General features: G+C 47.0%; 1 protein-coding gene across 5 annotated transcripts in view; it reads right to left on the bottom strand.

Moving 5' to 3' along the window:
- Nucleotides 1-521: 521 nt before the first annotated feature.
- DPP6 (dipeptidyl peptidase like 6) overlaps nt 522-22,149 on the bottom strand; it is a 547,256-nt gene continuing 525,628 nt past the window's right edge. For all 5 annotated transcript variants that reach the window (XM_064162829.1, XM_064162831.1, XM_064162828.1 and 2 more), the window contains 10 exons: nt 21,481-21,528; nt 19,004-19,102; nt 15,672-15,741; nt 13,207-13,401; nt 11,316-11,370; nt 10,293-10,398; nt 9,462-9,520; nt 6,729-6,801; nt 6,557-6,630; nt 522-4,187 (listed from right to left, as the gene is read on the bottom strand). In XM_064162829.1, coding sequence (XP_064018899.1) covers nt 4,041-4,187; nt 6,557-6,630; nt 6,729-6,801; nt 9,462-9,520; nt 10,293-10,398; nt 11,316-11,370; nt 13,207-13,401; nt 15,672-15,741; nt 19,004-19,102; nt 21,481-21,528 — 926 coding nt within the window. In that variant the 3' untranslated portion in view covers nt 522-4,040. The remainder of the gene's footprint in view (nt 4,188-6,556; nt 6,631-6,728; nt 6,802-9,461; nt 9,521-10,292; nt 10,399-11,315; nt 11,371-13,206; nt 13,402-15,671; nt 15,742-19,003; nt 19,103-21,480; nt 21,529-22,149) is intronic.

The following is a 22,149-nucleotide window of genomic DNA, read 5'->3' on the forward strand; positions in this document are numbered from 1 at the left end:
ACTTCCAGCCTAGACCTCCCCTGGCACAACTTGAGACTGTGTCCCCTTGTTCTGTATTGTGAACATAAAGCTTCATTCCTTAACTTCTAGCCAGCTGAATCTAGTCTGGGTGACTTCATAAGAGTGTGGAGGGGTAACTCCCAAACCATCACAGAGGCACTAGCAGAATTAGCAGCAAGTCTTGGCATTAAACTGAAAATGATACAAAATCCAATCTACTTTGCAAGCTGGTCTGTGGGTAAATATCTGTCTTCTCTAGGATGCCTCATTCATTGCAAGAACTTCTTCATAGCTGAGCCCCAGTGCTCTTGAGTTTGAGCTCTTCATTCCTCTGCCTGTTATCCAGGAAAATTTTGGTTTGTGGATTTTCACTTTGCAGATGATCATAGAATCAACCAGGTTGGAAGAGACCTCCAAACTCATCCAGTCCAACCTAGCCCTATCCACTCAACTCCCTGGCAGCCCATTCCAATGGCAGATTTTAAGTACTTGACGCTAAATAAAAGCAGTAGCAACCAGGGTGGTAAAATAATGTTTTATTCCATGAATGAACAAACACTACCATGCCACATCCTAAAGTTCTCTCTACAAAAAGATTGTGGACAGAGCAGATTTTTACATTTTTTCTTGGGTCAAGTTCATTTCAGGCTCTTGAACCTGTTTGGTGTAGCAAAATCTGGACACGCAGCATTCTTATTGTCTATTTGGCATTCTTTTTTTGCCAGATAAAGCAGATTTATACCATAGTTCTTGTTCACACAATGTTGATGCACTGTAAATGAAAGAAGGTAACTAAAACCAAACTAGGTAAGTTCTGTAGTTTATCAATATATATATATCTATCTGGTTTTTGTTTTTCCCCATGATGGTCAAAGTACAACCAACATTCAAAGCTTAAAACAAAGATACCCAGGGAAAAAAAAAAAGACACACTAAAGAACACAATGGAGACATCATCATTGCTGCCAGGATGTGAGTTTAGCCACAGTACTATGCAAAAAAAAAAAGTAGAAACTTGGCATTGATATTGGAGCTGTCAAAACAAGGAAAGGAATTACATTGATTGTTATAGTTCCAAGCTAGTACGTCTAAAGAGTCCTGATCAGCAAAGGAGTGGTATCGCATGCATGCTGAACACAAGACTAATATTGGATGGGGGACCTGACAAAGAACTGACTTACATTCCTTTATATACAACAAAAAAAAAAAAAATGAAATATACAGTATTGATACTGGCTGTACATTTGGTCAGAGTATTTTACAAGGAGGGACACTAGTCCAGATTCCTGCGGCGCGGTTGGCGAGCCGAACTGAATGAAGGTTCTCTCTGAGAGCTGGAGGCTTGCACAAGAAGGTTTAAAAGTTGCTTTGCACCACTATGATCAAGTGTTAGATATTAAGGGAAAAAATAACTATTCCCCTTTCTTGTTTTCTTTTATGCTTGGAAAAAACCCTAGTGTGAGCAGAAGATGTAAGTAAATGTGTTTAAAGTGTGCTAATCGTTGACCTGGAAATGAAATGAAGCTGCAGTAAATCTCTGCACCTTGGTTCTGTTTAAGTGGCTTCAGGAGATGATCTCTGAATTACCTGGTACAAATTCCTGCTGCCATAACCTTGCCATTGATCTCCTTGGGTCCCTTCCAACCCCTAACATGCTGTGATCTAGACTCTCCCCAACAGATTGCCAACCAGTTGTTCCAATACTAAAGGAAGAAAAAGTACAACTGTGACCACCATGTATTTTCTCTATTGGCACAAAACCAGTGCTGTGTGTAGCTTTATTTCTCTGCATACTTCCCAAGGCTGCCAAAGAAAATACTCCATAAGTCAAGCAAAGGATACATTGGGAATATTAAGGTGAGATTAACACTAAGGGGAGATTTCCTTTGCTTTGTTGTAACTTTTATGTCGGAGTACTTTGACCTCGCTTCCTCTTTTAGACCCCTAAGGTCTAAAGTGATGATGTGGGAAATGGGATAAAGAACACTGAGTGTAGAAACCTAGTAAAATCATTATGTGAGCACTGATATAAAGCATCACCAACCTGATACACATGAAGGAGGTGGGTTCAGCTTGAGAGGGTCTTCAAACACTCTCATGGAGAGGAAGAATGCTGTATTCAAAGATGAGAACATTGGAGACTCCAGCCAAGAATGTGACCCACAACTGATGCCAGGTGGATGAAAGGTAGAGATGTCAGAGTGAGGGAGATGTCAGCCTTCCTCCCAAAGACCCCAAAAGGTGACCACCAGATGGCAATGAGCATGCCTGAAGAGGTGGGACAGTATGGAAATGAGTTCCAGGAGCTGATTGTAATAGCTCCACCTATTCCCAGAACTAATTGTACTAACCCTACCCCTGTACTGAATAGGTGTGATTTGGTAGCATAAATATTTTGCCTGAACAAGGTGAAGGTGTGCAAGGGCTTTGGAGGATCACAGGCCCACAGGATTTTAGGGGTTGGAAAGGACCCAAGGAGATCATCTAGTCCAACCCCCCTGCCAGAGCAGGACAATCCTATCTAACACAGATCACAGAGGAACACATCCAGACAGGCCTTGAAAGGCTCCAGAGAAGGAGACTCCACAACCTCTCTGGGCAGCCTGTGCCAGTGCTCTGTGACCCTTACAATAAAGAAGTTCCCCCTTGTGTTCAGATAGAACCTGTTTTGCTGCAGCTTACACCCATTGCTCCTTGTCCTATCCCAGGGAGCAGTGAGCAGAGCCTGTCCCCTCCCTCCTGGCAGCCCTCAGATACTTACAAACATTTATCAAATCCCCTCTAAGTCTTCTCTTCTCCAGACTAGCAGCCCCAGGTCCCTCAGCCTCTCCTCATCAGCCATGCCCTCCAGTCCCCTCATCATCCTTGTAGCCCTCCGCTGGACCCACTCCAGCAGATCCCTGTCCCTCTGCAACTGGGATGACCTCCCCTTGCCACACAGCGCTGATTAAACATGCCTACCTAATAACCTTTGCATGTTGGGAGGTCATATTTTCCCTAAGTCAGTGAGTTGGCTAATTCACTGTTATTTCCCCGTCCAGAACAAGCTGAGAAGTTAATAAAGTAAACATGAGACCAAATGACAACAGAAATAAAAGCTATACAAGATTAGGAACTAATTACAGGAAGGTAAAGATCAATACAAGCATTGTGATATCTAAGTACAGTTGAATCTGTCCTGTAGCAGTGGCAAACCTTCTGAACATGGGAAGGAGCAGGCAAGTATCTGTGAATCAGTAATCTTCAAATTAATTGTGCTATAATCTTTTCACAGGATCACAGCTCACAGGATGCTAGGGGTTGGAAGGGACCCAAGTAGATCATTGAGTCCAACCCCCCCCCTGCCAGAGCAGGACAATCCTATCTAACACAGATCACAGAGGAACACATCCAGGCAAGCCTTGAAAGGCTCCAGAGAAGGAGACCCCACAACCTCTCTGGGAAGCCTGTTCCAGTGCTCTGTGATCCTCACAGTCAAGAAGCTCTCCTTTGTGTTGAGGTGAAACCTCTTTTTTTCTGTGTATTAGGTTAGAACTTTTATCTGGCACAGTGTGATGCTGACTACAGTAAACCTCAATGTGGATGGTGGATTTCACTGCAACTGCTTGATTGCTTGAATGCAAAGAGACAGTTAAATCTTCCAGTCCTCGAAGTGGTTTCTTGGGGTGTCCCATCTCACTCCATTCAGTTCTTACCACTTTCAAGCTAGAATTCACTCTGTGGCAAATAAAACACAAAAGGAAAAAAAAAAAAAAGGGAAAAAAGAGAGACACACAAACACAAAAGAAACCAAACCCAAACCAAGGAAGAAAAAGAAGATGTTGGTTGTGATGGATTAATTTCAGACAGCAGTTTCTGCTGAGTTCACCATGCTTAATGCTCTTCCATTTAGGAAGGAGTTGCTGTCAAGTAAAGCAGATGAGCTGCTTTCAGTTTCCTTTCAATACATGCTAACAGTGTCACATCTCTTTCTTCAGGAAAATGATCCAGTTGCATATTGTTAGAGAGATCTGCCTTGTGCTTAGCAAGGGCAAGTAGAGTTAATCGTCGTCCTCCTCCTCTTTCAGTGGAGCTACTGGGAGTTTGTCCTGAACTTGGAAACACGATGCAAAGAAGTTGACAATGGAGTTGTACAAATGCTGCTCCAGTACTGCATTGGTGAAGTAATGGCTTTCATCAGGGTAAATCTGTGCAGAAACAGGCAAATACACACCAATCACAGAACCGAAGGATCATAGAATCAAACAGGTCGGAAGAGACCTCCAACATCAGCCAGGCCAACCTAGCACCCAGCCCTAGCCAGTCAACCAGACCATGGCACTAAGTGCCTCAGCCAGGCATTGCTTCAACATCTCCAGGGACAGTGACTCCACCACCTCCCTGGGCAGCCCATTCCAATGCCAATCACTCTCTCTGCCAACAACTTCCTCCTAACATCCAGCCTAGACCTCCGCTGGCACAACTTGAGACTGTGTCCCCTTGTTTTGTTGCTGATTGCCTGGCAGAAGAGCCCAGCCCCAGCTGGCTACAGCCTCCCTTCAGGCAGCTGCAGACAGCAACGAGCTCTGCCCTGAGCCTCCTCTTCTGCAGGCTGCACACCCCCAGCTCCCTCAGCCTCTCCTCACAGGGCTTTGCTCCAGGCCCCTCACCGGCTTTGTCGCCCTCCTGTGGACACCTTCCAGCACCTCAACATCTCTCTTGAATTGAGCTTAAAGTCTCAGGACTGAGCACCTATATCTGCAGGTTGAGCTGGCCTGCAAACCCACTGCTTCTCCTCAGCACCACTTGTCTTCCTGTAAATGCACAGGAGGTCCAGGGTGACCCAAGCACCACAGCCCTCCAAGTGCAGACCTGCATCATCCTTGGCAAGGAACTCTGTTGGAAGAGCCTTTTCCATGTAACACCAGTCTGACCACACTTGCAAGTGCAAATAACAGTTCTTGCTCCTTTGTGAAAATTGAAAAAGAACTCCAGCCAGAGTCTGTGGAGCTGTGAATTAGGATCCACTCACCAAAATGAGTGCTTTCAAGGGAAAAGTGACATTGAGCAAAAATCAAGGTTGCTGGAGAAGTGATTGAATAGAAAGCAATGTTGGAAGATAGAAACTAAATAGTTTAAATGCAACTTTCCTTTTAAATGGAAGAGGTAACTTCAGTGCATGTTGAAGAAATGTGAGAGGATCATAATGGGTTGTCCAGACTGGGGTATTGAAAGGGAAAAAAGCAGTTTCTAGGGCTGGAAGCTTGCAGGCAGGACTGAGGTGTCTTGATGCTCCAAGTCCCTCAATCCATGATAGATCCCTTATCTCTCCATTCAGCCCTCAACTCATCTTGGATGTGTGTCAAGCCCATTGGTGCCTTCAAGCTCTAACATACTAATGCTTCTGCGCTGCAAAATGCGTCGGGGCTGCTTAGCTGCTGTAGTGCTGACCGGAGGCGTGCTGGGCTTGCTGCTTCGCTCGGATGTCTCTGCTCCATCCGATCTGCCTTGGGAGTACGATGGAGAGAGCAAACCCATGGCGTGAAGCTCCTCGGCAGCGCAGCCAGAGGGAGCTGGAATTCAGTGAATCAGGCACTGGTAAGCCCTGGGCCAGCGCAGCACAGCGGCAGGCGCCGGCAGCTGCGGCACGGTGCGCGGCGCAGGCTGAGCCCGGGCGGGCTGCGCTGCCCTGACTGCGGGTGAGGATGTAGCAGAGGGTAGCGACTATCCCCAGCAGTGTGGATGGGTTCTTTTTGGAAGCTGTACTGCCTCGGACACAGGTCACTGAGCAAATCACAGATGTAAGCCCGTGGAAAGAGAGGTTTTCTAAAGCAGAGACTGTGTTCCCTTGTTCTGTTGCTGGCTGCCTGGGAGACCAACCCCACCTGGCTACAGCCTCCCTTCAGGGAGCTGCAGACAGCAATGAGCTCTGCCCTGAGCCTCCTCTGCTGCAGGCTGCACACCCCCAGCTCCCTCAGCCTCTCCTCACAGGGCTGTGCTCCAGGCCCCTCCCCAGCCTTGCTGCCCTTCTCTGGACACCTTCCAGCACCTCAACATCTCTCTTGAATTGAGGAGCCCAGAACTGGACACAGCACTCAAGGGGTGGCCTGAGCAGTGCTGAGCACAGGGGCAGAAGAACCTCACTTGTCCAGCTGGCCACACTGCTCCTGAGCCAGCCCAGGATGCCATTGGCTCTGCTGCCCACCTGGGCACACTGCTGCCTCATCTCCAGCTACTCTGTACCTCTAGGTGCTGCTCTCAGCCACTCTGTCCCCAGCCTGTAGTGCTGCTTGGGATTGTTGTAGCCAAAGTGCAGAACCCTGCACTTGGTTCAGTCTCATCCCATTGGCCTCTGCCCACCCATCCAGCCTGTCCAGGTCCCTCTGCAGGGCTCTGCTACCACTCTCCAAACCAAAACAGTGGTATCACACAGGAGCAAGAGTGCACAGGAACACACTGGACACTGCTGCTCTTCCTGCAGCCAGGCTGTGTTTCCAAGTGGCTTTCCAAAGCTTGCTTCCTAACACCAGTTTGAGTTCAAACTATTAAATATGAGAAAAGGAAAAACATACTTTACCTGCAAGCTGTAATTAGCCTTTGCCCTAATTAGGTGTGTGATAAGGTCTGCAGTATGCTGAAAATGGATTTTTTCTGCAAAAACAAATTACAGTCATTAACGAGGTAAATTTAATTAAGAAAAATCAAAGGCATCCCACCACATAATGAGCTCAAATGATGGGCTCACTTACCATCAGCAGTAGCATGAATGATCAAAAATGTCTGCTCCTTCAGTAATGAGACTCTGTGTGCTAATTTGGTGATCTGCAAAGGAAAAGGTTGCCAGAAGATTAAAAATCTTGCTAGAAATTAGCCATTTACATAGGGAAAATAGGACCACTTCATTCCACTTGGTACTTTATCATTGGGATAACAAGCAGGCACTGGCACAGCATGTTCTACTGGCTACTTAAATCAGCCTGTAGGTAAAACAGACCCCCACCCTCTCCTTCCAGCCTCAGAATCAGCAGCAGGAAGAGGTCAGAGACTGTCATCTGTTCTGATAATGTTTACCCAAAGTCTGAGCTGCAGAACACATCAAAAATGTCAAAGTGAAGCTCCAGTGAATACAAAACACTGATCATAGAATCATAGAATCAAGTAGGTTGGAAGAGATCTCCAAGCTCAGCCAGTCCAACCTAGCACCCAGCCCTAGCCAAGCAACCAGACCATGGCACTAAATGCCACAGCCAGGCTTGGCTTCAACACCTCCAGGCACAGTGACTCCACCACCTCCCTGGGCAGCCCATTCCAATGCCAATCACTCTCTCTGCCAACAACTTCCTCCTAACATCCAGCCTAGACTTCCCCCAGCACAACTTGAGACTGTGTCCCCTCGTTCTGTTACTGGTTGTCTGGGAGAAGAGACCAACCCTCACCTGACTACAACCTCCCTTCAGGGAGTTGCAGAGAGCAAGAGGTCACCCCTGAGCCTGTGATGAAAAGTGTGCCTGAGCCCAAGAACTGTTCAGAGAGCTGGAGTGACTTTGGTATGGTTTGAAGGCCAACCTCAAGGATCTTGGACAGCCAGAAGAAGGATCTGATAGCAAATTCAAGTGTTCACTGATGAAAATGGCTTTGCCCCTGACTGTCTTTCAGAGGCATAGAGGAAATACACATCGGAGGGACTTGAAATGCTATTGGGTTAGACTTAGAGAAACGAAGGCCAACTCCCCTTTTCTCTACATTGTTCAGAAGAATACAGGTCTGAAGGAGAAGCTAAAAGCCTACAAAATGTCTTCAGGTGGCAAAAGGAACATGTATCTTGAATCACAGATAGCAATGCTTTATAGGGGCAGGGAAGAGTACCTGCCTCAACTTAAACTCATGTTTCCTCTCCAAATGCACATGCCCTAGCTCTGCTTCACTTAGGGGACAGGATCCATCCTAACTGTACCAATCCTATCTTTTACAAGATGTCATCCTCCTGCTGTCTTGTGTCTTATGCTTCCCACATGAGATAGGAAATACATGCCAACCAGCAACAGACTTTCCATGCCTGGCTATGGAGGTCAATTGAGCTGATTGAAAACACTGGCATGCATTGTTAAGATATGGTCACTGTCATTTCACATGCTGGGTTAATGTAAAGGTTGAAAAGATAAACCCCCTGAACATTAGAAGTGCCTCTGTGTATTTCCTTGATGGTAGTGGCAAGTTTTTGGAGATTTGTGTGGATTCAGGTCTGTTCTGGCTTTGCTGCACCTCCACACTCTATGTGGACATAGAAAGTGTTAGCATTATTTTTTCCAGGATGTCCTCTGATCTTCCCTCTTCTGTTGGACTTAAGGAATACTCATCCTCAGATTCCTGGCTTTGATGCCTAAGTCTTCTGACGACCCCACCTGGCTACAACCTCCCTTCAGGTAGCTGTACACAGCAATGAGCTCTGCCCTGAGCCTCCTCTTCTGCAGGCTGCACACCCCCAGCTCCCTCAGCCTCTCCTCACAGGGCTCTGCTCCAGGCCCCTCCCCAGCCTTGCTGCCCTTCTCCAAACACCTTCCAGCACCTCAACATCTCTCTTGAATTGAGGGGCCCAGAACTGGACACAGCACTCAAGGGGTGGCCTGAGCAGTGCTGAGCACGGGGGCAGAAGAACCTCCCTTGTCCTGCTGCCACAGGCCTGCTGATCCAGCCCAGGATGCCATTGGCTCTGCTGCCCACCTGGGCACTGCTGCCTCATCTCCAGCTACTATCTGCCAGCACCTCCAGGTCCCTCTCTGGCTGCTCTCAGCCACTCTGTCCCCAGCCTGTAGTGCTGCTTGGGATTGTTGTGGCCAAAGTGCAGAACCCTGCACTTGGCCTTGTTCAATCTCATCCCATTGGCCTCTGCCCACCCATCCAGCCTGGCCAGGTCCCTCTGCAGGGCTCTCCTACCCCTCAACAGATCCACACCTGCTCCTACTTGGTGTCATCTGCAAACCCACTGATGCAAGACTCAATGTCCTGGTCCAGATCATAAATTAAGCTACTGAACAGGACTGTGCCCAGCACTGATCCCTAGGGCACACCACCGGTGCCAGCTGCCAGCTGGATGTGGCACCATTCACCACCACTCTCTGGGCCCAGCCCTCCAGGCAGTTCTTGACCCATATCAGAGTGAATCTGTCCAAGCCATAAGCTGCCAGCTGTGCCAGGAGCTTGTTGTGGCAGACAGTGTTAAAGGCTTTGCTGGAGTCCAGGTAAACTCCATCCACAGCCTGCCCCACATTCCCCAGGCAGGTAACCTGATCATACCCATCACTATTCTTAGGACAAGAGAAGCAGTAATCAGCATGAAGGACCCCTTGATGCCTTTTAAATGCAGAGTTTTAGTAGAGAGCCCATCTTGCATGTTCCTTTTCCTCCCCAAAAGAGCAAGCACTGAGGAAGAGTCAGCAGCCTGTTCACATTTCACCAGGGGAAGGCAGTGCTTGTGCAGTTACCTCGTAGGCTCTGTTATCAATCCCGTGCAAGCCCAAGTATCGCTCAGAAAAGGCTGAAGCTTGAAGAGAAGAGAAGAAAAGAGCTCTTTTCAGTCACAAGCAAGTACACTGCAGCTTCTCACTCAAATATTGCAAAGGCTAAACAAAGCATCTCCTTTCCTAGCACTGCCTTAGTTACACAGGACATAGAGCTGAGAGCTTTTGAAAGTGCACCAAGAATATGCTTGGAACTGGAGTCTGTCATTGTCGTTGTGTACTCAGGGTTCCCAAATGAGGCACAGGGAGCTCCTATCATGTGTCCTTTTCTCCTTTCACACAGGGCCACCTCCACCAACAGTCTACTGCAAGCTTCTGTTGGGCTCAGGGATAACTGTGGGGGACCTGAAGGCTGGCTTAACATCACTGAATTTGATGTCCCATGATTTTCACTGGTGCTAAGCACAAAGGGAACTGGTGTCCCTGGGAGGAAGTAGCATGTGCAGTGGAGTACTGCTGTCAGAGAGAGGAGGAGGTGGGCAGGCTGGATTACAGCTGCCATGGATGGATGGCTCAGGAAAGAAGGAAGCATGCCTGTTGGGGTCAGAGGCTGGAGGGGTATAGAACCAGCTATTTAAAAAGGAGTGAGCAATACAATTTATGTTACTACTCTGACCACCATGGTTGGTGTCACGGAGGACTGCAGAGTTGCTCTTGAGTGGGGAAAAAGGGGTTTAGCTCTGGTCCTAAGAAGACACACAATATAAAGCAGGCAGGATCCTGGGGAAGAAAGAGAACACAATTGGGAAGGGTTAGGGCAGCAAGAGGGTCTGCAGGCTCGGAGAAGAGGTTTACCATATAGTTTGAAGTCTGTCAGTGGGGACAGAGCAGCTCCACAGGCAAACACTTGGTTCTCTTCACCAGCTGGCAGCATATAAGTGCTCAGGTAGCCACCGTAATCCTGAAACACAAGAGGGCAGACATGTCAGTGGTCCAGCCATGAGGCATTGCTGCCTTTGATACAGAAATAGGGCAGCTGAGACCCTGCAGCAAACTCTCAGCCATCATACAGCCCTTAATATCCTGCCTTTTAAAAACACAAACCAAGAGGCCGCTCCCTGGCTTCAGCAGATGCATCTGACATGAGCTCTTTGCTTGTTGCAGGTTCCCAAAGGCAGGAAGGTTGTGTGCTTCAGAGCTTGGCTCTTTTCATCTCACATTATGGCCAGGAGTCTGATCAGATATGTCACTTCTCCAAAATATTACCTTAATCTTCCATTATTGAAACCGGACATCACAATTACAGCATCTGCCACCAGCCTGCTAACAATTCCCTGCAGAGATGCTGCTGCACAGCACAGCTCTCCTTGCCTGCTCCAAGCCTCTGTCGCTCACAATAAACAATTCCTCTCCCAGCCCCCTTCACATTTCAAACCCTCTGTGCACTTGGCAATCGCTGCTTCCCAGCCAGACACACACTGGGGTGTGACTTAGCCCCAGAAATCAATACTGTTGGTGTATATTTTTAAGACAGGAGCTGGATCTATCCACGTTCCCACAGGCCTTAAGGGGCAAGATTGAAATGAAATGAAGGTTTGCAAGGGGAAGAACCCTAATTAATTCTCTGACACCATTGTTCTGCCAAGCAGTCACTTTCTGCTCTGGGAAGTTAATTTAGAAGAAAAAGTGACAAATACATTGATAAAAAGAGAGCTTTCATCTTGAGCATCTCTCAGGAAGAAGCAGCCTACCTCAAAACTAAGTAACAACAAAGAAAATCACCACTGGCACAGGTAATAAATCAGGATTTAGCTCAGCTGCTGAGCCACATCAATGGACTAACTATGAGAGCACTGAGGAGCAATGGGAGAACACTACCTTCCCAAAGACGCCAACTCGCAGCTTGTCGACGTAGTGCTCCTTCAGCATGGTCCTAGAATGTGACAGAGGAGAAATAATGGGTTAAAAAAATATTTGTTTTCCCTTAGGTAGAGCAAAGTGTGATTTTTATCAGCTTGAATTAGCAAAATGATGCAGATAATCTAAATGATGCAGCAAAATGATGCAGACAATCTAAACTCACACTGTTGTTACACGCAGCTTCCACGTGAGTGAAAGTTCGATTTAAGCTTGCAACCTGTTGTGCTGGATTTGGCCAGGAAAGGGCAACAAATGCCCTGCCTCTGAGAGTCAGAATAAAGCTGAAATGAGGTTGTAGCCAGGTGGGGTTGGTCTCTTCTCCCAGGCATCCAGTGACAGAACAAGAAGACACAGTCTCAAACTGTGCCAGGGCAGGTTTAGGCTGGATGTTAGGAAGAAAGTCTTCATGGAATCAGTGGTTGGCATTGGAACGGGCTGCCTGGGGAGGTGGTGGAGTCCCCATCCCTGGAGGTGTTTAAGAGGAGGCTGCATGAGGCACTTAGTGCCATGGGTTAGTTAATTAGAAGGGTTAGGTGATAAGTTGGAACTGGATGGGCCTAGAGGTCTCTTCCAACCTGGTTAATCAGTGATTCTGTGATGCTACTGCACTATGCTGATAGTGTTTTAGGCATGACTATGTGCTGAATCATAGAGTCAGCCAGCTTGGAAGAGACCTCCAAGCTCATCCAGTCCAACCTAGCACCCAGCCCTGTCCAGTCAACCAGACCATGGCACTAAGTGCCTCATCCAGGCTTGGCTTCAACACCTCCAGGCACAGTGCCTCCACCACCTCCCTGGGCAGCCCATTCCAATGCCAGTCACTCTCTCTGCCAACAGCTTCCTCCTAACATCCAGCCTAGACTTTCCCCAGCACAACTGATGCTGAATACATCTAACAAGACAACAGGAATTGATATTGAAGGTTTTGCACTCTTTGTTCTGTTTTAAACAGTTTAAGGGCTTAAAGATTCCCCCCCCCCCCACTGACTGGGCCAGCAAAATAATGAATATAGGAGCTGATATTCAAGCTTACTTGTCTGTAGCTGTGTGACTCTGCAGAGCTAAAAATAACTAGGCTTTGAACAGGTGACACAGATAAGTGTGGTCTAATTTAGCTCTGTTTAAGGCTTGTTTTTCTCCTTCTGCACCCGCTGGCATGACCCCTCTCTCACATGCTACCACTTGCTCACAACTGTATGACTACATTGCCACTACATTGTCCTCCCCTGCCATCTCCTTGCTCTATTCTACAGACTTTTAAAGCAGCCAGGGCTAATGACAGTCTTTGGTTAATTATAATTAATGAATTATAATTAATGAACTAGTAGAGTGAGTTCAGAGGAAGGCCACGAAGATGCTCTAGAGGGCTGCAGCAGCTCTGCTATGAGGACAGGCTACAAGAGTTGGGGTTCTGTAGCATGGAGAAGAGAAGGCTTTGAGGAGACCTTGGAGTGGCCTTCCAGTATCTGAAGGGGGCTACAGGAAGGCTGGGAAGGGACTATTGAGAAGGTCTTGTAATGAGAGGATGAGGAGGAATGGGTTTGAACTGGCAGAGGGGAGATTGAAAGTAGCTGTTAGGAAAGGGTTGTTTGCAGTGAGGGTGGTGAGACACTGGCACAGGTTGCCCAGGGAGGTTGTGGAGCACAGAAGCACCCAATGTGATCTTTGATCTTTGATCACATTGGGTGCTTCTGTGCTCCACAACCTCCCTGGAGATGTTCAAGGCCAGGTTGGATGAGGCTTTGAGTGACCTGTTCTAGCGGGAGGTGTCCCTGCCTGAACTGGCTGATCCTTGAGGTCCCTTCCAACCTCCACCATTCTATGATACCATAAGAACAGTGTCACTCACCTGACAGCTTCCAGCTGGTCCTTCTCTTCCAAAAGGCCCAGCCTCCTCTTAACCTCGTGCAGGAGCTTGGTGCCTTGGAAGCCGCTCCCGCGGCCGTCGAACTTGAGCACGATGGCGTTGTGGGAGCTGACCATGACACTCTCCCACGTCACCTCAAACCTCTCTGTGACGATCTGGCTGCCAGGTGTCCCATCTCTGGAGCAGAAACAGGTGTTGAGCAAAGGCAGTGGCACCAAGAAAGGGCCAGACACCCTTCCCCAGGCTGTCAGCTCAGCTTGCCGTGGCAACGTGGGCTGGCAGCTCCCACATGCATCACAAGGCAGGGAAGATTTCAAGCAGTGGAGTCTCTCTGCACCAGTGATGTGCAGCAGGATGGTTACGTGGGATGAGTTTTGGGGGTGGGGTGGAAGATGAAGGTTGTTTTCTGCCTCTCTCCTCGCACAGCAACTACTGCTGCTGTGCTAAGCTGGGCTTTGAACAAACCTAGCAAGCACACAGCTAACTGGGCAGATTCCTCCTGTGAGTAAAGCAGGGCAAGGATGCTGAGGTCAGCTGAGTTTTGCTATTTCACACCTGCTCTAATCTAGATCTATTTTCTGTAGTCCCCAAGGATGTTATTTTTCTGTTGGAGGGGTTTCTGTCAAGAGTCTGCTTTGGGGAGCACTGGCACTGCCAAAGTCTGTTGGAGGAAGCTTGCAAACATTAATTGTCTTTCCTTTCCTGGTAAGCACTGGGGGTTCATTTGCTGCCCCCATTTCCCAGCCCACACTTTCCCACAGGGCTCTTGAGAGCAGCTGCAGACAGAGCTGGCAATCACTTCTATCACTGCTGCTGCCCACAAATACAGAGGGAAAGGACACTTCTAAAGTGATGACACTACCAGTCTAAAAATGCCCAGGTTGGCCCAAAAATTGGTGGGGAAGGAGGGAGAGGGGGGCAAGACTCCCTCTTCATCCTTCTGCTTAGGGCCTGACCCTGTGCAGGGCCACTCCTCTTGAAACACTGAGCCCACTTCAGCCAAACAGCTTGGAAAAAATGAAGAACTGGGTGATGATTCCAAGTAATATTTTAGGAGTGGGATTAGTGTAGAGCCACTGGCACTTGCATCTACTTCTTGTCATTTCTGGGGTTCTTGGAGACATCAGACAACTCGTGGTAGGATTCAAATGTGCATGTGACTTCAGGCATTTGCATTAATTCAGGCGAGACCCAGGCACATCCAGCTCCAGAGGCAGCCTAATCAAGTGCTGTTAGCTTGATGAGTACCAATCTTCCTCAAGCACTCCTGTAATGAAGTGCATTTTCTCTGCAGTAATTATGTGATGTAATGACATGCTTATTGCAGTGGTTTTGTCCTTCATGGAGGGATGTGCAGGATGGTGTTCAAGCACTTATGTGGCATTCACCACTCCTGCATGAGCCTTCTCTTTTGTGGGGTGTTCCCTGGCAGAGAGTAAGTGAGGCAGTGGGACACAGCTAGGGCCAAACAGGTTCTTCCAAGGTCTGACTTCTCTCCTCCACTTTCTTTCCAAATGGCCAGTAAAGAACCTCAGTAATGTGTACTGTTATTACTAAATGTTGTGGGGTGCTCCCTAGCAGAGAGTAAGTGAGGCAGTGGGACACAGCTAGGGCCAAACAGGTTCTTCCAAGGTCTGACTTCTCTCCTCCACTTTCTTTCCAAATGGCCAGTAAAGAACCTCAGTAATGTGTACTGTTATTACTAAGTGTTGTGGGGTGTTCCCTAGCAGAGAGTAAGTGAGGCAGTGAGACACAGCTAGGGCCAAACAGGTTCCTCCAAGGTTTGACTTCTCCACTTTCTTTCCAAATGGCCAGCAAAGAACCTCAGTAATGTGTATTGTTATTACTAAATGTTGCCTAAAGAAAGATGCATCTGCAATGCCTGCCAGGAGGAAATCCTGCCCACCCATATAAATACAAATCTCCATCATGGAGATCTTCAAGTGTTTCCAGCTCTGTCTTTACTGTCACTTCAGGGGACACTGGCACTTACATGGGAAGGATTGCTGCATGAAGGCATCTGAAGATAAATCTGTAGTAAGGCTGACTGCATCCCACTCTAAAACTGCCTGTGAGGTTCAGGGTGAGCAACCTGAGCACTGGGACACAAAGTCAACACCCATCTTTTATTCCCCCTTATTCTGTTTCTGCCCTCAAAATGATGCAGTTACAAGTGTATGTGGGACAACTATAAAATCCTACTATTTACTCTGCAGGATTTTACTGGGGCATCCTCCTGAGAGCTGAAACCTCAGCTCAGACACGGGAGAGAAGGGTCCTATGGCCAGCCTCTCCCAGCTCTGAGTAGGGATAGATGTGCTGCACGTAGGCGCTAAAGTGGTCTGACATCCATTATACAAAAGAGATTTAAAAGGCTCTGACCACAGCTGAGGTTTCCACACTGCCCTAATAATGTGAACAGAAAGAAAGGAGGAGTGAGAACTTACACAACCAAAAGCAAGGGGTAGTGCGAGGCGTCCGAGAACGTTGCCGGCTTTAAGATCTGCATTGGCAATTCTAGGTGAAAAAAAGAAACCCAAACATGTCTTTACTGTGGGAATGGTGATGTAACTCTAAAGGCTTTTCAGGGAGTTTAGCCCTGAGTAGGAAGAAAACAGCACTTCATCAGAAGCACTGGTAAATAACACCTTAGGAGCGCAGATGTTGCCAGTGAAAAGACCCACGTTATGATAGCCACGGTGACAAGAAATGTAAATCGGGAGTACAGTCTGAGCTCTTCAGTCATGCATCATTTCTACAGCGTTCAATTAACATCTGGCAAGAGCTGTAATTTTCCTTTTTGGCAGCTGGGTGACTGATGCAGCCAGAAATCAATATTTCAGGCTAGCCGAGGAGCGGGAAAATCAGCGATGAAAACGATAATTTAAAACCCAATTAAGTCTGGTGGCTGGAGGAGAGAATAGGATTATTTTGCTGTGATGGTGTGAAGACAGATAGAGAAACATGGGGTTTAATCCTAACTTCCAGAGGGCTTAATTTTGCTCCAAAGCAGGAGGCAGCCACGCTGAAGCTCACGTTGTGAGACTGGTACTGAATCACTAGGCTTAATCACTAGGCTATGGTCTAGTGATTAAGGATGCTGGGATGAAGGTTGGACTGGATGACCCTGGTGGTCCTTTCATAGAATCATAGAATCAAGCAGGTTGGAAGAGACCTCCAAGCTCAGCCAGTCCAACCTAGCACCCAGCCCTGGCCAATCAACCAGACCATGGCACTAAGTGCCTCATCCAGGCTTGGCTTCAACACCTCCAGGCGCGGTGCCTCCACCACCTCCCTGGGCAGCCCATTCCAATGCCAAACACTCTCTCTGCCAACAGCTTCCTCCTAACATCCAGCCTAGACTTTCCCCAGCACAACTGATGCTGAATACATCTAACAAGACAACAGGAATTGAAATTGAAGGTTTTGCACTCTTTGTTCTGTTTTAAATAGTTTAAGGGCTTAAAGATTCCCCCCCCCCCACTGACTGGGCCAGCAAAACAATGAATATAGGAGCTGATTTTCAAGCTTACTTATCTGTAGCTGTGTGACTCTGCAGAGCTAAAAATAACTAGGCTTTGAACAGGTGACACAGATAAGTGTGGTCCCAAACAGGCTTTGCTTCAACACCTCCAGGGATGGTGACTCCACCACCTCCCTGGGCAGCCCATTCCAATACCAATCACTCTCTCTGCCAACAACTTCCTCCTAACATCCAGCCTGTACTTCCCCTGGCACTTCCCAACCATAGTGATTCATAGTGATTAGATGTGCTGAGGGATTTGGTTTGGTCAAGGACTTGTCAGTGTGAAACTGATGATTGGACTGGAGGATCTTGAAGGTCTTTTCCAATTCTGTGGTTCTGTGACTCAGAATAATTGAGGGACATGCTCGCCAAAGCTGCCTTTAACTGCTTTGTGTGGCTTTGTTCCAGTAGCCAAAACCTCTGCCACACAAATGCTTTTTGCATTAAGGACAGCACATTTATTTCCCAATGTTAACTGCAATCCAGATTAGCAAAGGCCCAGCAATTAAATGAGTATTAGGAGCGTTGTCAGTAGATTAATACACAGATTAACAGTGCGGTTTAAGTGGTTTGCTTTGCAATTATTGTCTGACACTCTGCCTAATTAGTTATTCCATCTGAATGCTAATGGCTGCAAATTGGATCAATGGCCCAGGGACAGCCAAAAAGGCCATCACTTGACTTTAAATATAACTGAGCACTACATGCAGCGCTCCCAAAGCTGTCCAGCCCAAAGCTTTTAAAACACAGCGAGGGCACAGAAGAGCAGCTGCACAGAATGGCTACGTGGATGTGGCCAGCTCATATTTACTACACACACACACACACATATTTTAGGTGAAGTGACCAGAACTGCATTTCAGTGGCACCTGCAGTTCAGAAATTTAGCATCAAGCTGTTTCTAATAAGCTGCCAGTGCCACTATGAATTGGCTCAGGTTGAAGATAGATGTGATCTTTATGACAGGTCCTTTCCCTACCTTTTTCTGCCCATAAGGCCTGGAAATACACATCTGTTCTCATTATTTCCTGCATTGGTGTGTGTTTCTAATGCCCACGTGGTGAACAGAACATTTTAGAGCCATTATGAGCCTTTTCAAATGGCAACTGGTGTTTAAAGCCAGGCTGGATGAAGCTGTGGGCAGCCTGATCTAGGTTAGGGTATCCCTGTCCATGGCAGGGGGGTTGTAACTAGATGATCCTTGTGGTCCCTCCCAACCCTGGCTGATTCTGTGATTCCATGATTCTGTCTCTCAGTCTTTGCTCCACATTGAGAACACCAGGAAAATCAGTAACTCATTATCCATCACACCTCACTACAGTGATTTCACTGCATCTGATCTGAGAGGTACACTCCTTGTGGGTTGTAATAGGAAACCAGGTTCTTTCACTTGGATAGGTTTTGGGTTTGTTGTTTTGGTTTGGTTTTGATTTTGGCTTTGTAGAGTTGCCACCATGCACACAAACTGGGATCTTGGGGAGCCATTGCATGCCTGTGTGGATTCTCCACCTAAAGGTCTGCTAACAGCCAGAGGAGAGGTTTTTAGGTTGTTTCAGGTAAAACTAGAGAGACTGGCAGAAAATGCTTACATTTGGCTGTTTGCCACTAGGCTTTCCCCTCTCTCTGGCATATAGGCACTTGGGGAGCGATTATACAAACAATGTACCAGCTGCACAGGTGAACTGCTCCAAGTTTCTGCTCTCTTCACTCCAGGTGGAATTTCTTAGCTTTTCTTGTGAAGCTGTTTTTTCCCTCCCAACCTTATCAAATGATGCAGCTTCCTCAAAGAAGCCTGAATGACTCTCGTGGACTCTTGTTCTTGAGTCACCTTCAGTACTGTGTGCTGAAAGGTGGCCAGCAAGTGCACACACTCACCCACTTCACATCCACCTCAGATAACACCCCAGCCCTGCTAGGACAAATGCCCCAAACAATGAGGGCACCACTTTGTATTGTTTCCCAGAGTGTTTTTTGAGTTCAACAAAGAACATTTTAAAAGGAAAAAAAAACAACCCCACAAGCCAGCCCTATCATTTTGTCTTTCTTCAGCTGCATCCTGATCAAAGCCTGTCTCTGTAATAACCTCCTGACGTAGCGCATCCTCCTAAGAGAGTGCTTTGCAAAGTGTGTGGGTTTACTGAGAGTCAAAGTCATTTCTCCTCCTGCCTGTCTATCCAAGATGACTGTATCACTTCACAGCAACAGCAGGGCAAAAGAAAGAGAAGAATCAGAGAGAGGAAAGGTGCTACTTACTGTAATCATCTATCTTGATTTCCATGTATTCCACCTTAGGCATTTGCCTGTCATTTACAGCCAGCTGCACATTTTCATTTACCTCCAGCTCAAACATTTCTGAAAGAAGGACAAGATCACAAAAAAACCCCCAACTTTTGGCATTGTTTGTGAAAAAAAAAAGCATTTTATAGCCTCTTTGATACTTGCAACACAACTTTCCTCATGGAAGAATTTCCTTCTAGTCCTCACAGTCGTCTAACTCAGTTAAGTCTTTAAAAACCTTTCCAGGTTTTTCATGGGCAAAAAGCCTAAGATTCCTAAAATCAGTGACATCCAGCTGGTTTACAGCAAATAAGAACATGACATTCTGTGTTGAGGCAGTCCTATGGGTCCCAGGCACACATCTATCCACCATGCATACTTGCCATGCCAAGCTTGGTAGCAAATGAAGAAGTCCTCAAGCTCATGCCCAAGTTACACCTAATAAATGGAGAAATGGAGGAGGCTATGGAGGGTTTCAGGACATGGTTGTGCAGCTCCACAAGAGAAAACCCATGGGAAGAAAAGCCATGGGTTTCCTTGAGAGAAGAGTGGACAAGAGAAGAGGGGAGAGGAACAAAGACCATGCAAGCCTGCAAAGTCAGGCTTTGGAGAGGTCTTGGCTTTCATAGTGTTTCAAGAATTACTTTGCTTGTGAGTCCTATCCAAAGACTCTCTGGGCCTGAAATAAAGGATGATTTCCTCCTTCTCAGGATTTAACCTTTATTCTCCACATCCTGGCCATGTGCACTAACCATTGAAGTTGTTCTAGAGAAAGTAGCTACTTCCAACAGCAGAAGGAGTAAGTCCTTTCCAGCCACTGAGGAAAGGGCCCATCTCTGGGAGACAGTTCATCAGGCTGTGGGAAATGTCTCCTGGTGATGGTGAGGCTCCCAAGCCCCATGGGAGAGGGGTTCAAGGGCCTGGGGGATCCCATGCTGGTGGCAAAGAATTCCAGTCTGGAGAGCCCCTTCCTGTGCTCATCCCCATGGCATCAGGCTGGATTTGAACAAGGGGGTTCAGGGCATTTTCTCTGCAATATGAATCCAAGGAGAATTTGAGCTTTTGCACCAAATGATGTGTTTCATTGATTGTAATTTCCCTGTTGAGACACACTGATAAATAGATGTGTAACTGCAGCTCACAGCACCTGATTATCATGCTCTCTCTGCCCATCTCTGCTGAGCAGGCAAGCCCAGCACAAAAACCTGCCCTTCCCAGTGAATACATTGCACAGACCTTTCAGCACTACCAGATTGGTTCAATGACTATTCACCCTGCTTCTGAAAAGCTTGGCTCCTCTCTATTGAAACCACAACCCCCACAAAAGTGCCCAAGCAAGAGCTCATTATGTTTAGTTAAATATTAAGATTCCCATTTAATTATGGCACACACAAGTAGCTTTATCAGCAGAAAGGGGCTTGCCACGTAGGGGAATTTAGTCAAGCTGGTTTATTTGTTCATATAATTGCATTCACAGAAAGCCAGGAAGACTGTGGAGGAAATAAAAAAGATTGGCATATCTCCTAAAGGACTTTCTTTTCTGCTTTAGGACCACAGGGAGCTTGAGTCTGTGGAGTACAAATGGTCATTGCTTAATTAAATGTAAGCAGGCTATAATATTCAGTGCAACTCCCTATTATCAGATTATTGCAGCATACAGAGGCAAACTCTCTTTATAGAGTAATGGGCTCATATTAAATAAGTAAATTCAGTAACATGCCTGGCCTTTATTCAAAAGAAAAAAAGAATGATGGGGGGGGGGGGGGGGGAAGGGAACCAAGGGAAATGCTAATCACATGCAGACCATCACGACTTGCAGCGGGGGCTATGTTCTCAGCATGACTAGCTCAAGTTCTCTGTGTAAAAACTGCTAGGCATATGCATCTGTCACAAATAACATTCATTTTTGGTGTGGTTTGTTACTTTTCCAAGCCCTTCATTTGCTCTTTCTGTGTTATAGCAGCTCTCGTTTCATTCACCTAGTAATATTTCAGAGCTACATCATAGGCTGCAACAGAGCTGATTAAGAGAGCTGATGAGAGGACTCTCCTGCTCTGCTGTCACAGCCAGTCAGCCACCTCCATGCCTATGGGAAAACTGAGGTGCTGTGTTTAAATTGGGGGGGGGGGGGGGGGGAGGAAAGTGAATTTGGAGCTGCAGGCCAGAGCTAAGAAACTCTACTGGCCCTGTGGCAACATTTGCTGTGGGCATCACCTGGGCTGCTCTAAAGTTATGCATAACATCATGGCCAAGCCACTGCCTTTGTAGCCCAAACAGAAAGCTCTTAGTGATAGCAGCACGACAGCTCTGCGAGTCCCTCTGACTTGCAGAAGACTCAGACTTAGGAAGAGTCTGGGCTCCCCAGCAGTTGAACTTCACCAAAAAGCAGCTCTATTCAGTGTCCTGCTGGCTACTTTTCTCTGACCAATTGGAAGGTTCAAGTCCACTCTTACTTTGTGCATTGATTGTGTTGTGAACAGTCACCATCGGGACCCGGGGACCTTGGAAAGAAGAAGAGAAGAGCTCGGTTAAAGATCTATGGCAGCACACACAGATGCACATGAACCTGGCTGTGAATTCCACAGAGCTGAACACTCCTGAGACTCACTTTCCACGCAAGAGTAATCTAAAAAGCAAATCACCCTGATATTAGAAAGAGTCTGTGGATAAATGACAGTACTGTAGACTCCCAGACATGTGAGGTTTCAAAGCCCTTTCCCTACGGGCCACTAAATGCATCTCTCTCTAATTTGTAAACATTAAAATTAGCACAAACACAATTAAATCACTTGCTTTCAAAATCACCCTAACGACATCCAAAACAGCACAGCACAAAGCACTTACATTTTGTATGCTACAGAGAAGTGTTGCTGCTTTGCAAATGTTTTGACTTGTCTTGCAGTTTTCTTTTCTTAAAGGAATTAATTTTGTTTAAAGTGAATTAAATACCACTTTGGCTTCCAGCACTGGAAAAGACCACGTGTGCTGTCTTAAAATGCAGCCTGTGAGCACTGAAATCAGTTAGCATTATAGAAAGGGGATTATCATGACTATGCAATGCACCACTGAACCACAGAATTCAGGGCCATGATGATCTTAGGACCAGGAAGATGCTGAGAGGG

Source organism: Pogoniulus pusillus, chromosome 23 (genome assembly GCF_015220805.1).
Source record: "Pogoniulus pusillus isolate bPogPus1 chromosome 23, bPogPus1.pri, whole genome shotgun sequence".
In the NCBI taxonomy this organism is placed as follows: Eukaryota; Metazoa; Chordata; class Aves; order Piciformes; family Lybiidae; genus Pogoniulus; species Pogoniulus pusillus.